Source organism: Apteryx rowi, unplaced genomic scaffold, assembly GCF_003343035.1.
Source record: "Apteryx rowi isolate R43461 unplaced genomic scaffold, aptRow1 scaffold_39, whole genome shotgun sequence".
In the NCBI taxonomy this organism is placed as follows: domain Eukaryota; kingdom Metazoa; phylum Chordata; class Aves; order Apterygiformes; family Apterygidae; genus Apteryx; species Apteryx rowi.
The window spans coordinates 2169808-2185265 of NW_020450418.1; the positions used below are offsets into that span (position 1 = coordinate 2169808).

The window sequence follows — 15458 nt, forward strand, 5'->3', positions numbered from 1 at the left end:
ACCTTTTACAGAAAAAATCTCTAGCTTTACTTGATCCTTTCTTTAGAATTGACCCTATCATTTTAACACAGATCATGCATGACTTGTGTACTGGTCATGGGTTTAGTTTGGTACAATACTGTAAGAGTTTACATTTGAGTCAGATTCGGCATAAAAAACATGAACAGTTAAATGATCTACACTGTTTTTTTTTCCAAATATATTGTAAACTCTTAGATTATCTAGTCACTAAAGGTGACTAAAATAAAAACTTCAATTCCAACTTACGCTTGTCTTTGTTTTATGATGTTAACATCAGTATCTCTTCCTGAGCAGCTCCAAATTCCGTTGATGTGTTTTGCCTAATGTTGTAGGGATAAGGCGTATTGGCAGGAGGCCTGATCAGCAGCAGCAGCAACAGCAGCAGCAGCAGCAGCAGGGTGAAGGCAAGCCCATCGAGCGGAGACCGGAGCGACGACCTCCTCGTGAGCGCCGATTTGATAAACCTGCTGATGAGAAAGGCGAAGGAGGAGAATTTTCTGTTGATAAGTAAGAATTCTGTCTTGCCAATGTTCTGTAATGTTCTTGTAGAGCGAGGTTGTCCTTTCTTCTGCTACTGGAAAAAAAAAAAAATCCCTGAGCTGATTGAATGAAAATATTGCTACCTTAAGTTTGTTTTAATCACAAAAACATTTGTCATGCAGAATAGAATACTTCTCTTCCTTGTAGCATGGTTTTGTTTATATATTTAAATCAAGTTTTAGACCAGGAATGATTTAACATAGGAACAGTTCCATTGGTTTAACTAAATGTGATTTAAATCAGTAAAACATCCTTCATAGACAATTACTTTTTCTCTAAATCAGGATAGGTGAGGAAAGGAATTCATGGATAGCTCTTCTCTGTAGGATGAAAGTTGCTAGTTGTTGCAGCTGCTGCTTAAATATATACAGCTGACTTCAAGCCTCAAAAGTTTGTCTGTGGAGGTGTTTGCACCTTCTTGACTACAGTGACTTTAAATCTGTGGTGAAACCATCAGCTTTACATCTAGGCAAGGTTTAAATTGCCTAAGTATTGTGTGGATTCCAGAAATTGCGTTCTGCATGTAATATTCAACAATTAAAATCTTAGTAGTGAAAGTTAAAATTCTTTTAGAAGTAAGTCGTGTGAATGCAGGTTAAATTGAAACTCTGGCGTGTATCAACTAGTGACATAATACAATACAAACAACACTAAATTTTGAAAAAATAGACAGAGGATGCAAACCAATGGTAATCTTCCTGAAGCATTTGTTTGAAGATTCTAAAATCTGGACTCCATTAGGTTATATGTGTTTTTTTAATGTAATAATTTGGCATTGAAATTAGACTCCTGAAATAATTACAAAGTGTAATTATCTATGTAAAAGTAAGTACATAAATAAAATTCTGAAAAGAGGAAAAATAAAAACCTTAAAAGCCATACTATACACTTTTGGAGGTGAAATATTCATGTTTGGCTGTTCCGTGCTAGACCCATTCTTGACCGACCTATGCGTGGACGTGGTGGACTTGGAAGAGGACGTGGACGCGGACGTGGAATGGGCAGAGGAGATGGGTTTGACTCTCGTGGCAAACGTGAATTTGACAGACATAGTGGCAGCGATAGATCGTAAGTCTTTGACTTTTTTCTATTGCTTTTTTGGCTATTCTTCATAATTAATACACATTTTAAATTTTGCTTTTGAATTTCTGTATCTGGACACTATAATGTTAACTCAGTTTTGTTAGTTCTGTTTCACATTCACATTTCAGCGGCCTAAAGCATGAGGACAAGCGTGGTGGCAGTGGATCACACAACTGGGGAACCGTCAAAGACGAGCTAACGTTAGTAATCTGTAATTGCTCAGAAAACTATTAGCAGAATGTTAGTAAATCCTTATTTTTATGGTTAGCGAAACATAAAGATTTAGCTGCCTTATGGGGTTTTGGTAATTTTTATTACACTACTAAAGAAGCCTTTGACTGCAGAACTTCAAAATTTAGTACAGTATCTTCTTGGTAATGTGGCTTCACTTTTAAAACCAAAATTTGGGGGCAGTTTGGAATGAGGGGCTTATGCTGGTTTTGAACAATTCTTTTAGTAAAAATCTTTTACTAAAAGTTAAGCAATTTCTAGTTTTAACAATATTGATTGGGTTAAGCATGCCTTTTTTTCAAGTATTGCATTGAAAATAGTACTTTTAATTCCCAAGTTCATTTTCCCTCCCAGGGGACAGAGAGACTTTCAGAATGGGTACTGGTACATGGTGGGGAAAACAGTTAGGAAGGTGGAAACCATAGAGTTTAAAAGGAAGGGAAAGCATTACTCTTTGCAAAATTATTTCATTTAAAATTAACTGTATATTTACTATAAAACTTAGTCATTAACTTTAGATGTATTTTTAAACAGTGATGAACTATTTTTTTTAAAAAGAACCCCAAACACTTTCTAATTGCAGTGAATTGGATCAGTCAGCTGTAACTGAGGAAACGCCAGAAGGAGAAGAACATCCACCTGCTGATTCTGAAAATAAGTGAGTGCTACCCCTTTTAAAATGTCCTTTGATTGCTTCAAAGGTAGTATTAAGTTTTCTTTAATTTCTGATATTCATTCCTACTTCTTTATTACTGCATTCAAATTATATTTCCTTCAGTAGATAGAAGATTACGCACAGTGCTGCTGAAAGACTGTCTGTTTAAACCAGGCCTTCTGCACATTGGTATCTTGAAGCTATTCRTTAGTGTCGTGCAAGCTCTTAGGTCACTTTCAGATTCAGCTATCTAATAGTTAGATCTAATATACTTAGGATCTTTGGATTGCGACTGTGAATACCAAATCCAAAACCAGCCATGCCCATAATGAGGTAGAAAACCAAGCAGAAGGGAGAAACCGCTCTTTTGCCAGTAGAAGGCATTTCTCTTGAAACTTAAAGCTTTTCAAAACAGCTACACTGAGGCTGTGTGACTAGTCTGTAGAGAAAAGTTTGCATCTCTTGCTTTCGTTCTCCAGTTCCTGTGTATGCAACCAATTTTCAAAGAAGCTAACTTGACTGCTTTTTATTCCAGTTAGACACCATTGCAGAAGAAATCGGTGACTCATAGTTGATGAATGAAACTAATTTTAGAATAGCAAGATGAGCAGTAGGGGCACTTAAGGTTGACTGAAAACATGATAGAAATTTTTACAGTAGTTCTGCACAATAAAAATGAGTTTTCGGTGAGGAATGTTCTTTATGGTGGATTCAAAGGAAAATGGCAAACAGATAAGAGGCAGAATTCTGAAAGACTTATTTGTCCAAAATTTTTAATATGGAGTCCTGTATTGCTTGGTTTCCTCGCTAATAACTTTGAGATAAGCTGTAAAGAGAGGACAATCATTGAATAGAGAATAAGAAATGAATTTAGGTTAAATAAAAAAAGACTAAATGCTGTTACTTCTCCAAGGTCATGGAGATTCAAGGTTAGGATTATCTTGCAAATAGAACTTTTATTTTAAATAAGAGTATGAGGATTTTTAAGAAATTACAGCTTGAGCATTGGTCAGAAAATGAAAGGTGGCTAACCTTAAAAAATAAGTTACATGTAGTGGAAATCTGGATATATGAAGTTTGCTGTGTGTTCAGTATTTCTTGGATCTTTTTAAGATACAGGTCCTGGTATTTGACCAGATACTGACCTATCCATGTGCAGCTCTGTTAGTTACCTGCAAGATCCTGCAGGATATTGTTGTGTGTGTTTGGGGTTTTTTTCTTCATCTTCCTCAAATTTGCAGAAAATATATAATCTTCTGAGTTTCAAGCTTAAAACTTCTGTTATCCATCACTTATGTTTTTAGAGAAATGAAGCACCTTTACATGGGTTAATTTTGAAGTTGGCTATATTGRTGGAGTTTAATCTAAATGTTTCAGTAGAACTGTAGGATGCTTCACTGTAGTAAAATGTGCAGATCGCCAAGGGGTAATATCTGTGCCCTGAGCAGTACACTTGCTTTTTGAATGTATAGCTTGTCAAAAATGGTTCTGTCCTACAGAATAAGAAAAACTTGCAATTCTGCTTATAATTATTTTGAGGTTAAAAACCTCTGCATTATCATTCCAAAATTAATGGCTACAGAATAAAAACAGTTTCTCTTAGGTTGATGCCCACATGTTTTTTTCACTGCACCTCCATAACACCAGTTTACTACAATGTCATGGCACCCTGTAAATTAGAATTTTACTTGCATAAAGCTAGTGTGTGGAGAATGGCTAGAGGATTGGCTGCCTGCATGGTTGGAACATGATCTATTACAGAACATAGTGGTTGTGTATTTAAGTTAAAAATAGCTCTTTGGTAGAAGCTAGGGACACTAAAGATTTACATTGGAGTGGCATAACTTAATCACTAAGGTGTTTGTAGTTACTTTTTCAAGCTAGCTGAAAGTAAAAATATTTTCAGTTAGTCGGGATATTAATGACTGTGTTTGATTCAGTAAAGGAGCAAACTATAAAAAGTGTTTAAAAAGTGTTTTTAAACTAACAAGCTTGAGAATTATGGTAATAACAAGTGCGCTCTCTCTGCTTTAAGTTGAAACTTTGGAGGGGAGGGAGGGATCTCAACAACAACAAAAAAAGGGGGGGGGGGAGGGCGCAGGGAGGAAGAGGCCTAGACGAGTCCGTTGCAAAAGGTAGGCTTTCAGATTGGCAGTGAAAATTGCCGTTGATGTGGAGAACAGACATCATGGGTCCATAATAATCTTAAAATTTTACTGCGCTGTGCTCTGTTGTTTAAAGGTATCTGGCTGTGTTTTTTGCCACTGTGGCTAAAGAAGATGAGCTTTCATGTGCGTTTTTTTGAGTGGTGGAATTCAAATGACTTTTTACCTCTAACTGCTCAATTTTTGACAAAAATAGTCTTTTATAATCCAGTGCTGATAAAACTTTTTTTGATTTTGCTATATGTAGAGCGTGAGCTCTAAGTCATGATCATAATATCCATGAATTTACTACAGAGAGAATGAGGTTGAAGAAGTTAAGGAAGAAGGTCCTAAAGAAATGACCCTGGATGAATGGAAAGCTATTCAAAGTAAGGATCGTGCAAAAGTTGAATTCAACATCCGTAAACCAAATGAGGGTGCTGATGGGCAATGGAAAAAAGGATTTGTTCTTCACAAGTCAAAGAGTGAGGAGGTAATGTGGTTTTCAGTATTTGCTTGTGTCCGGATTGTATAGGTTTTTTTATACACCAGCACTTCTTTGAATGGAAGTTTCATTCTTGGAGAGGCTGAGCTGTCACTAAATGTTTATAATGCAGGAATAAGTTTTCTGTTAATAAAATTGCAGTTATGCAGGAGCATAAGTAACAGCTCTTACTATGATTAGTTAGCAGTTAACCTGTCTCCTTAGGTTGGTGTATACTGTGATATAATCTAACCAGTAGAGATTAGACTGTGGGATGCTACTGCACTTCAGCAGGTGACTTTGTAAGGACTTTTTCTGGGTGAGCATTCTAAAAGAATATATTATTTTGTCAATATGAAATTTCTTTTTTTCTTTTTTAAGAAATCTTATGTTATTGCTGTGCCARATTCTTATCACACCAGTTCATTGTGCTTGCTAAACACAGTGTAAGACCAAGGAAAACATTGGTCGTGCCTTAGACACCATAATGCTTAAACAGCGTATCTTATTTTGTAACACAGGTGTCTTTTTATTCAATTGTATCATGTAGCTGAGTGTCTTTGAAGTTTTTGAGACACCAGTTGAAATATGTTGTATGGTTCAGTAATATTCACCATAATTGCTATAGAATCACTTCAGTGTTTTAGTTTCTCAAGCACTTCGGTCATTATAAAATCAAATTATTCTGTTTTAAAATAGTGAGAGTTGCAAGGAGACAAATTCTTTTCCCTTCCAGAGGGAAGGGAAATGCTGAGAGCTGTTGTCTTCTAATGCACACCTAGCAAGTGGATTCAGTTCCAGAAACTGTCATGAGCTTTTCATCTTTGTTTTTAACACTGTAATATCTTAAATGGTCTGCTGTTAAACAGTGGCCTAAAACTTCATTTAGCAGATGGTTCTAACTTCCTTTGAAACAAATAATTGGTATGTAATATGCTGTTTGGTTTTCTAATGGGYATTTTCTGCATTTCGCCTTTATTTTTTAATTGGAAGCATATAATATAAATGGGATGGCACTTCATTACTCTATCAAAAAGAATTTCATTTCTGGTCTTGCTGAASTTGAGCTTGACTTTAAGTCACAGTCATGCTATTTTCATACCTTACTGTGTAAGATAATACAGTTCTTTAAATGATTGTGTATCTTCTCATTTTCCTTAAGCTGCTCAGTGTTCRAAGTTTTCATTAAATAACTCTTTCTATGGATTGCTGTGGAAAAGGGAGATCTTGAGTGTTGTACATTAGAATAGCAAGTTCAAATAGYAGCATTTATCTATTTTACCAATACTTGCTAAAGTTGTAGTTCTGCAAGCATGTCAAGAACCCCCCGCCATACACAGCCCCCATCCTGATCTCTCTGAAGTATTTGGCATCTCCCCAAAGATTTATTTGGCATTTGGTCCCTGAAGAAGGGTTGGGGGGGGGTTGCTTTTTTTCTTTTTTAACCTATCCAAATAGAGAATAGTGATACTTTTGAGAAATTTAGAAGCTGGAAAGCTCCATGCAGTATTTTCCATTCAGAAAATTTACTGGTAATGAACCAAGAAGAAAAAGGAGAGAGAATGAGAATAATCAAATTACTTTCACAGAAGAACTGGCATAATTAGTAGATTGAATACACTTCTGAAATAGAGCAATTAATTTCTCTTTGAAGAATTGAGTCATATAACTTTTTATGTACTGGTATTAAAGATAATTTAATCTCACTTCTCTGCTTAAACAGTAAGGAACTATTATCAAGACTGTCTTTGAATCTAGATTCTTTTAAATTATTTTGTGTTGAGCAAATGTCTGTCCCTATTTTGCTTGTTCATTATTCACTGATCCCCTAGAGAGCAGTGCRTTTTGAGGGGCAATGATAAAAGAAGTGTTCTTTATAATGCAGGCATTGTAAAAGCTTTCACCACAGCTCTCAGCTGACTGGGAAGGTGGAATAATCAGAAGTTATGGACAAAACCTACAGATTACCTGCTCTTCTTGTTCCCATTGTCCTCTTGCTCTTATTTCATGACTCGCATCCAAGTTTGATGTATGAAATAATTCATACCTAGGCCAAAGGTTTCTGTTCTTGGTGATGACAAGAAGGAAGTTGGTATATGAAGGTGACTTGGTTTATAGGTAAATTTTAGGTTTCAGCTGAAGATCTTCTGTACTGTTAGGGCTGGATAATCACTATGTGCCCCAGTACTTTTTCTCAGAAATTTGGATTGAAGCATTGTGATGACCATCCTCATTCCTGTAGACACTTGTCTTGAGAGCTGTTGGGCGAATGCCTTAGGAATCTGTGGGAAAAGGGAGTAGGTGAGGATCTAGTGCCGTTCATCTGCCTTAGTCTTGTGAAAGAACTGTCCTCCTCTGCTGCTTGCTTTCTTGACTGTTTTGAGGAGTAAAATGCTTGACTGTATCTTAGGTCTTTTCTTCTTTTTCACCTTTGCTATACAATTACTGGAGAGTGACACTTTTTTTTATAAAATCAGCTCTTAATACTGTCTCAGATTCTTCCTGGCTTAATATAAAATCCACTGTATTTTGGCAGCCCTAGTCTAACGAGACTCTTTCCAGGAGATTGGGTTATGTGATAAAATAGATTGTCTCTTTTTTCCTCTCTGCAACTGTGGTTTAGTGATTTGAGTATTTTAAGTTCTGCTGATATAGCTGAGCAAAAGAAGAGATCTTAAAAATTGTTTAAATGGTTTGGTGCAAGTCTCCTGGAAAGATTCGTGTATTAGTAAACCAGTTTCTGCTTTATGTATCTAGTGTGCTGTGCCTCCTCCCTTTGCCTTCAAACTTTCTTGCTCGTCTAATCATTTCCTTAGAGAGGAGGTTATGATGGAAGGCTGAGAAATGTGTTCTGGAAAGTAGTAGTTCATCTTGTCAAAATTCTGAGCTGTGGCTCTTGAATTCAGGCTGTGCAGAAACTTTTTCTCATTAACAGTAGTTATTGGAAAAAAACATCTGTATCTGTCTGTACTCTCAGTGTGTGCCCGGCATAGTGAGACGCTAGAGATCGAACTGGGTGCTTGGGCTCTAGCAGAATTAGCAGCAGCTTGTGTTAAACTTCATTAGTTGATCCAGGATTTCTCTTGCCTCCAGACCTGTGGTATAGTCCATTCTCTTTTCTTTCTGGATGCTTGCACAACTGTTGATCTCATTCTTTTGCTGCTCCATGTGCTCAGTGACATCTGTATCCAGCAAGTTCATGTGACCTTATTACCTGTTGTTTCTGTATGTAGTTGAGTCTCATTTCTTCCTTTTGTTTTCTCCCTTTGTTCCTTTTGTCACTTTGGCGTGGACATGCAACTTTCATCAGACAAAGGCGATGACAGAAATGCAGGGGAGTCTGCTGGAGTCAAATGAGGTACTGATCCTTTATATCTACCTGGTGATATCTGTGTTTTGATGTGATCTCCTTCTGAAATCAAGATCTTGATACTAAGAAGTCACAAAAAAAATAGAGAGTATAAGCAGATACAATATGGAGCTCTTCTGTCCATGCCTGTTGTCTAACCATGCACCATATAGGATCTTTCATAATTAGTAGCCTTGCTCCTAATTTATCTGAATTGCAGCCTGCTCATCATAAATGCTTCGATCATGAGTCTTGCACCCTTCCCCCCATCTCACTGTCTGTTCCAGCCCCCTTTCTGTTAGCRGCTTGTTCTTAACATTTTGACAGCCTTCCCCAAGAGCCATAATGGTAGCAATGCCTACGAGAGGTTATCAGGTATTAGATCAGAGTACTATCGAGAGTTTCTAATACACATAAACTTAAAAAAATACTTTTGAAGATGATGCAGAATAAGCAATTTGGTGTGCCCATGAYTGTATGTTACCACCCAACTACAGGAAGAAAATGAGAATGTGCTAAATCTTTTATTACTGTTTTAAACTAGCTTAAGTTATTTTGGGCAAGGAAATTATCTTTGTATGTACAGAATTTGGTATGTTTTGGGTTTAGTGGTTAAACAATGTTAAATTGTAAAAATAGAATGATTTTTGATAGACTGTAGATTCTCTTCCTCCCCCCCCCCAAAAAATAATGTAGAGAAGGAAATGCACAGTGTTACTGTACAAGTTATTGCTAGTACCACTCAAAAAAGAACGTAGTATAACTACCAGCAAGTTGAAAATACCATCTCGGTACCCAGAGAGTGATTAAAGCRGCAGATAAAATGTTAGGTAGTAGTAAAGGAATCAAAACCATAACAAAAGACKCTGTTTACTGTTACAAATTGTAGGTGTACTTGCATTTGAATACTGTATGCAGTTCTGCTTGTAGCTTGGCAGGCTGAATGACTTTCCTCTGAAAACTAACTGCTTAGGCTAACCTTCTAGGTTCGAAAAAGCGATCTCCAAGGGAAAGTAGTATAATTCAGATCTATGAAGTCAGGAATGGGATGGGGACCAATTATTATTACGTGAGATACATTCTAGTGAGATATGTTTGAAATAAAACAGCGTGGAGTGCTGTTTCTCACCGTGCCAAATCAAATTGCAGTGCTCTCCACGGCAGGATGTTGTGGAGGCCAAACACAGCTGGGCACAGAAAGGGAGTAGCTTGATGGCGAAGACTCTTTATGGCTCTGGGCGTTACGGTGCCTGTAACTGACCCAAGGAATCCCTGAAAGCAGTTTTCAGCCTTTTGACTGCAGGCCTCTGTGGATCCATTGGCTACCTTTAAAGGATCCACAAAAGGTAATTAAAGGGTGTAGTTGGTATAATTACACAATATGTTGCCTTTGAAAGTCAGTATATTGTGTAATTAGACCACAGGAAAAGTAAGCTGTAGTCAGTAAGGTAAGCTTGGAAAGCATGTGGCACTTATGTAGGAAAAGATGAAGAAACTGAAAATTGATGTGCCAGAAATTCGGGGGTTACAGGAGAGCGATCGCATGTTGTGTGGTTCCAGCCCCACAACGTMAGTGCTTCGGCCTTGTAAAGCAGAGTTCTGGACTAGGTGACCCTTGATCTGGTCCAGTACAGTTGGTTTTACTTTTTGTGTATCGTCACARGGGTGCCAAAAAGTTGAACTGTATGGGAAAATAATTAGGTGCGTGAAGTGAAAAATACTTGAAAAGGACTTCATTCTTTGTGTTCAGTGTGTAATAACTTGAAATACTTGGTTCTGTGCTGAGTAGTATTTAGAGTGTTAGGTGCAACTTCTCAGTGCACGCTTTGCTCTGGGGCGCGTGTTTCTCACCTCGGCTGCATTGGGATCGAACTGGTTGTAAGAGATTGTTTTATCGTGGCAAAGATGGTGACGGGAGTTTGTCAGTGYAACTCATGACTGGAGACTGGTTCTCTATTTTAGCATTAGTGTGTTAGTTACCTTAGTTACGTTGCTTGAAGTGTCTTTTGTTTATGCCTTGTTCACGATCTGTTATGGCTAGTATAATCCAATAATGGATTCTTACTTTCTCCCTTGTTTTAAACATTATACGTTTCCTCATTTGCTTAGTCTTGTAAAACAGTCATTGAGCGAGATAAAGGTTGGCTACTGGGTACGTGTTTAGAAAAACGTTAAATGAATTTATAGAACAGGAAGACTTTTAGGCTCAGAAGTGGGAAGAGAAAACTAAAAAATGAGGTTCTGTATGGGCTCGATGCTAGTCAGTTTGGTCTGAAATAACCTAAACTTGTTCCTCTAAAGGAACTGCCAAACCTTCCTGAGTTATCTTGGAAATGCAAAATAACTTCATTAGCTTGAGTGCTTAAATTTAAAGTCATTCCAGTGAATGTTTGTTTACTTTTATGTAGTTAGTGTGTTTTTCTGTCGTCTTTAGAGGTGGTATAACTTGATTCATGAGATTGCTGCTCTGATGTTTATCTTGAAGCAGTACGGTGTGTAGGGGTGCGTTTGGAGGCGAACGCACAGGCGGTGCTGGTGAGAGTGGAGCTGCACACTAAAGCTTTTTTTAATGAATGGTGATTTTTCTCACTCATGAAAAATCATTACTTCTAGGCTCATGCTGAAGACTCGGTAATGGATCATCACTTCCGTAAACCAGCAAACGACATCACGTCCCAGTTGGAGATCAACTTTGGAGACCTCGGCCGCCCCGGACGTGGCGGCAGAGGGGGTCGGGGTGGCCGAGGGCGCGGTGGCAGGGCCAGCCGCGGGAGCAGAACTGACAAGGTAAAGAGCCGCAGCTTTCCTCCGCAAAGGGTTTCAGTTGTTACCGAGGCTGTTTTGTCATTCGTGTGGTCATAGGTATCTTCCTTATTTCTGGGGGCAACACTCAGAAGGCAAACACTGCATTTTAAAACCAAGTAAAATGCTTGTTTTACAAGTTTAACCTGGTTTACGGTTAGGACAAAAGGAGAAGTGTTTCAGGGGTGTTTATTACTCACAAAGGGGAGGGTGGGGAATAAGTTGCATTAAAAAAATAGTGTCCATCATTCATCATTGGTCATTGCATTTAAATCCTGAAGACGAATCTTTGCTCTGGACAAATCCAAATGTACTGTCGGACACGTCTGTRCCTGAGCAGAACCGCAAGGGCCGGAGCGGTGGTTTTCAGATACAGTCAGGAGTGTGTCTACTTTGTGACCCTTATGCTGGAGATCACTTGTTTTATGACTACATATTATATCTTGAATTTGAGGAATTCATGGTTTTCATGTGGAAATAGGACTCTTACTATTTTTTTTTCCTAGTCTGCAGTAATTTTCTTCTTCCTCTGGTCCTAAAGCCCTCAGGAAGCATTTAGGGAAAGTCCTGCATTGGGGGGGGATGTGTAAAGCTGAAATAACATAGTATATCTGCACTTAGGATTTGATTTAGTATGAGTCATTTATTCAGCTTAAATGTGTCTTTTCAAATTGTTACTCAATTGAAAATGAGTTTAGTCTATGTGGTGCGACTTTCTTCACATAGGCCAGATTTTTTTTGCTCATTTACATCTCCTGCAGGACACTGACTTTATTTTCTCCTTGTACTGGATAGTCTTAAGTTTTAGGTGGCTTAGTTGGAAAATTCTTCTTATCAACCTAAAATTATAAGGAATTGCAGCTAGAATGGTGGTGGGTTTTGCTCTGAATTGTTCCACTAGGGTGGCATCTTGCTTCTTCAAGAATGCCATCATAAAACAGTTAAATGCTTTGAGATCTGCAGCTGATTTTCTGTTGACTTTGTTTGTTTCGTTCCAGTTGGTTAAGGAGTTTGACGTGATCCACACACCCAACCAGGTTGGTGATCTCTGCTAGCACTTTCGTTACCTGTGAACCAGGCCATTGTGTCGTAGGGACTGTCACCCCCCTCCCACGATGGATCGGCTTTTTTGGCTTGCCTTTTGCTTGCGTTGGAGCAGACAACTGGAGATACTGAGACTGTTGGCATAAGACCCTGCTCTTTTAATTCTAGTTCGTGAGCTGGGTACTTCTCCAGTTTCTCAGTCTTGCCTTTAGATGTTGATAAAACTTTTACTGGAGTGGTGTAAATAAATCTCTTCCTCTTGATAAATGCAGATGTTTACAGGAACTTCCACTTCCCTGACTCTTCTGCTCCTCTTCCCTCCCACATCCCTCATGCACAAAGTGAAGGTTATGCTAAAACGCTTTCTTTCTGCATTTCATCACTGAACTGGTGTTCAGGTGCAGGATGGAGCCTCTTAAAAGCTGTGTTAGGGGAAGTAGCAAGTAGACTTTTGAACTTCTCAAGATAGGTTGGCACAAAAAATTCTCCTTTTCTGATTCACAAACTAGTTGTTAATAAAAAGTTAAATGGGTGAAACTTAATATTTCCTCTGAGCAGGCCTTCTTGTAGCACTTTACAGTCGTGTCCCTTGGTAAGAATTGATGGTTATGTCCTAGGGGAATAGCATCAGCCAGGCATAGGGGGCTTTGTAAGGATGGAAGAAACACGTGCTTGTAAGCTAGTGCTSTAATCATGTGCAAACATGTTTAATTTGATGTTTCCAATATCTCTTTAGGTAGCTTTAACTTAAAAAGACCTTCAGTAGTACAGAAGACTTTCTAATCCTAGGAATAAAAATTCCTGCTGTTGCTTATTAAAGAAAAGGTTGCTGTTTTGCTAATCTTTGTCCAGTGCTGGACTGCTTAGCTCTGCTGTATTGTGACCAGTATTTGTCAGTGTAGATGCTATCGTTCAATAGGGTCCAGGTTAAAGGAGGTGCAAAAACAAAAAAAAATCCCACCCCGTGCCCAGTTGTTGGGGGTGGAGGAAGCAGCTGCGGCTCCAGCGGCTCCTGCCCGCAGCGGGACGGCGTGGTTTGTCCCTGCAGCGGCAGGAGGGAGAGCCTGTCCCGTCCCGTCCCGTCCTGCCCCGCGCGGGTTGCCGGGCCTCGGCACGCCCTCGCGGCGGCCGTGCTCAGCTGAGCGGCTTCATGTCGCGCTGCCCCAGCTCCGTCGGTGCCGAGCGCTTAGGTTTCTATCTGGGCAAGAGAAGCAGGTCGGGACGTGCGAAGAGCTAGAAACGCAGTAGGGCTCGATGCCTCTGAAGCTAATAACTTTCTGGTGTTTCTCTTTCAGTCAAGTGCTTCTGCTCCTGATGTAGATGACCCAGAGGCTTTCCCAGCTCTGTCCTAAACTGGATGTCATAAGCCAACCCTGCCCTCMCTGGGCCTTCCTCTCCGAGGCTTGCATGCTTAAGGATCCTAAACAACTAAGAAATTTAAAAAGGAGACTGTCATTCATACCATTCACACCTAAAGACTGAATTTTATCTGTTTTGAAAATGAACTTCTCTCGCTACACAGAAGCAACAATATGGTAGTCAGTTTTGTATTTAGAAATGTAATGGTAGCAGGGATGTTTTCATAATTTTTTCAGAGATTATGCATTCTTCATGGATACTTTTTTGTATTGCTGCTTGAAAATATGCGTTTCCAAACTTGAAATATAGGTGTGAACAGTGTGTACCAGTTAAAAGCTTTCACTTCATTTGTGTTTTTAATTCAGGATTTTAGACATTTTCCCCAAATGACAAACTGGTTTTTAATTATTGTACACTATTTCTGTTTCCGTAATACCTATTTAGGAGATTTTTATCAGCCCACGGTCTTTTGGAATATGTAAAATTTAATTTGGCAAACTTAGTACTGTGTGGAATACTAACTCCTGGAAGTACTTTAGTTTTAATACTTAATTTCAAACTTGGAAAAACAGTCATTTTTCATCTATGTTTGGTAGTTTGTTTACACAAAGTCTTTATACAAAATTGATATCAAATACTTGAAAAAGTACTCAAAGCACATTGGTTTATAGTTAAATACCTGTGTATTGATCCAGCAGTGATGTGTGGATAATTGGTCTAAACAGTTTTTTTTAATTATATATTACACCGTTCACTTGCCCTTTTTACCTTTATTCCCTCCTTCTCCCTACAACAAAACTAGATGCTTTGTTGGCCAAAAAAAAAAAAAAAGACTTTAAATTACCTACGCTTTTTCTTTGAGAGGGTGCCCTATAGATTGGAGTGGATTTTCCCGTTGTTTGGAACGGGGAGGTGGTGGGAAAGGTGGTAGCTGTTGCTCAGGAATGTTTGGACTCCGGCGGGGATGTGGATTTAGCAGCGCAGTCTGTTCACACAAAATACGTCAGCATCTGATGTATTTACAAAACTGCTCCGATAGCGGCAGTGCTCCTGCCGGGCCCTGTCTAGGTCGGGAAGGAGGAGTTTTGGGCTCGCTGTTTCAAACAGGGACATTGCAATCTGTAGGGATACAAAAAAATCCARCAGAGAACCCCAGTGCTTACCTTCTGGTCTAAATTTTGTTCTGGGTTTTTGCAACATTCGGGCTCTGATTGCTAGCTGACAAATGAATGTTTTTCAGAGAGCGATTGTACGAAACCCTTTATAGCCCTATGGAAATTTGTCCTAGGTTTAATTTAACCCCTGTGAACAGGAACATTACCACTTCAGTACACAAAAGGAGTTGAGAGAATGACTAATAAAGAGGGTTTCTTAGAGTTTTTATCTGCAGCATTTGTTAGGAGACTAGAAACAGGATTCTCATTTTATTTAATGTTTTACACTTTGAACAGCTTATAACATATTTGTAGTTTCTTAACTAGGTAGATAGAAAACAAATGGTAACGCCCTATTTTTTTAAAAGCTGTACAGGACAGGCAAAAAGTATTGGAGACCTTTGAATATGAAATATCAGACTCCTTAACTGTGGTGTTTAGCTGGCTTGCTTTATCTGAACTATTTTCTACAAAACTTTTTGTTGTAAACCACTGTTAATATCATTGGATTAGACTTTAGTGCACTCACCTATCAGTTTGAAAGTCCTAGGCTGTGAGAAGGAGGCAAGTTTTCAAACAGTGGATGGCAATA

The 15458-nt window shown here is 38.6% G+C and overlaps 1 protein-coding gene across 1 annotated transcript; it reads left to right on the forward strand.

Moving 5' to 3' along the window:
- Positions 1-348: 348 nt before the first annotated feature.
- Positions 349-14477, forward strand: SERBP1 (SERPINE1 mRNA binding protein 1). Its single transcript, XM_026074562.1, has 9 exons — positions 349-528; positions 1492-1629; positions 1773-1844; positions 2459-2533; positions 4990-5167; positions 8469-8516; positions 11121-11294; positions 12308-12346; positions 13649-14477. The coding sequence occupies exons 2-9, from the start codon at positions 1511-1513 to the stop codon at positions 13703-13705; spliced, it is 762 nt and encodes a 253-aa protein (XP_025930347.1). The 5' UTR covers positions 349-528; positions 1492-1510; the 3' UTR covers positions 13706-14477.
- The last annotated feature ends 981 nt before the right edge of the window (positions 14478-15458 follow it).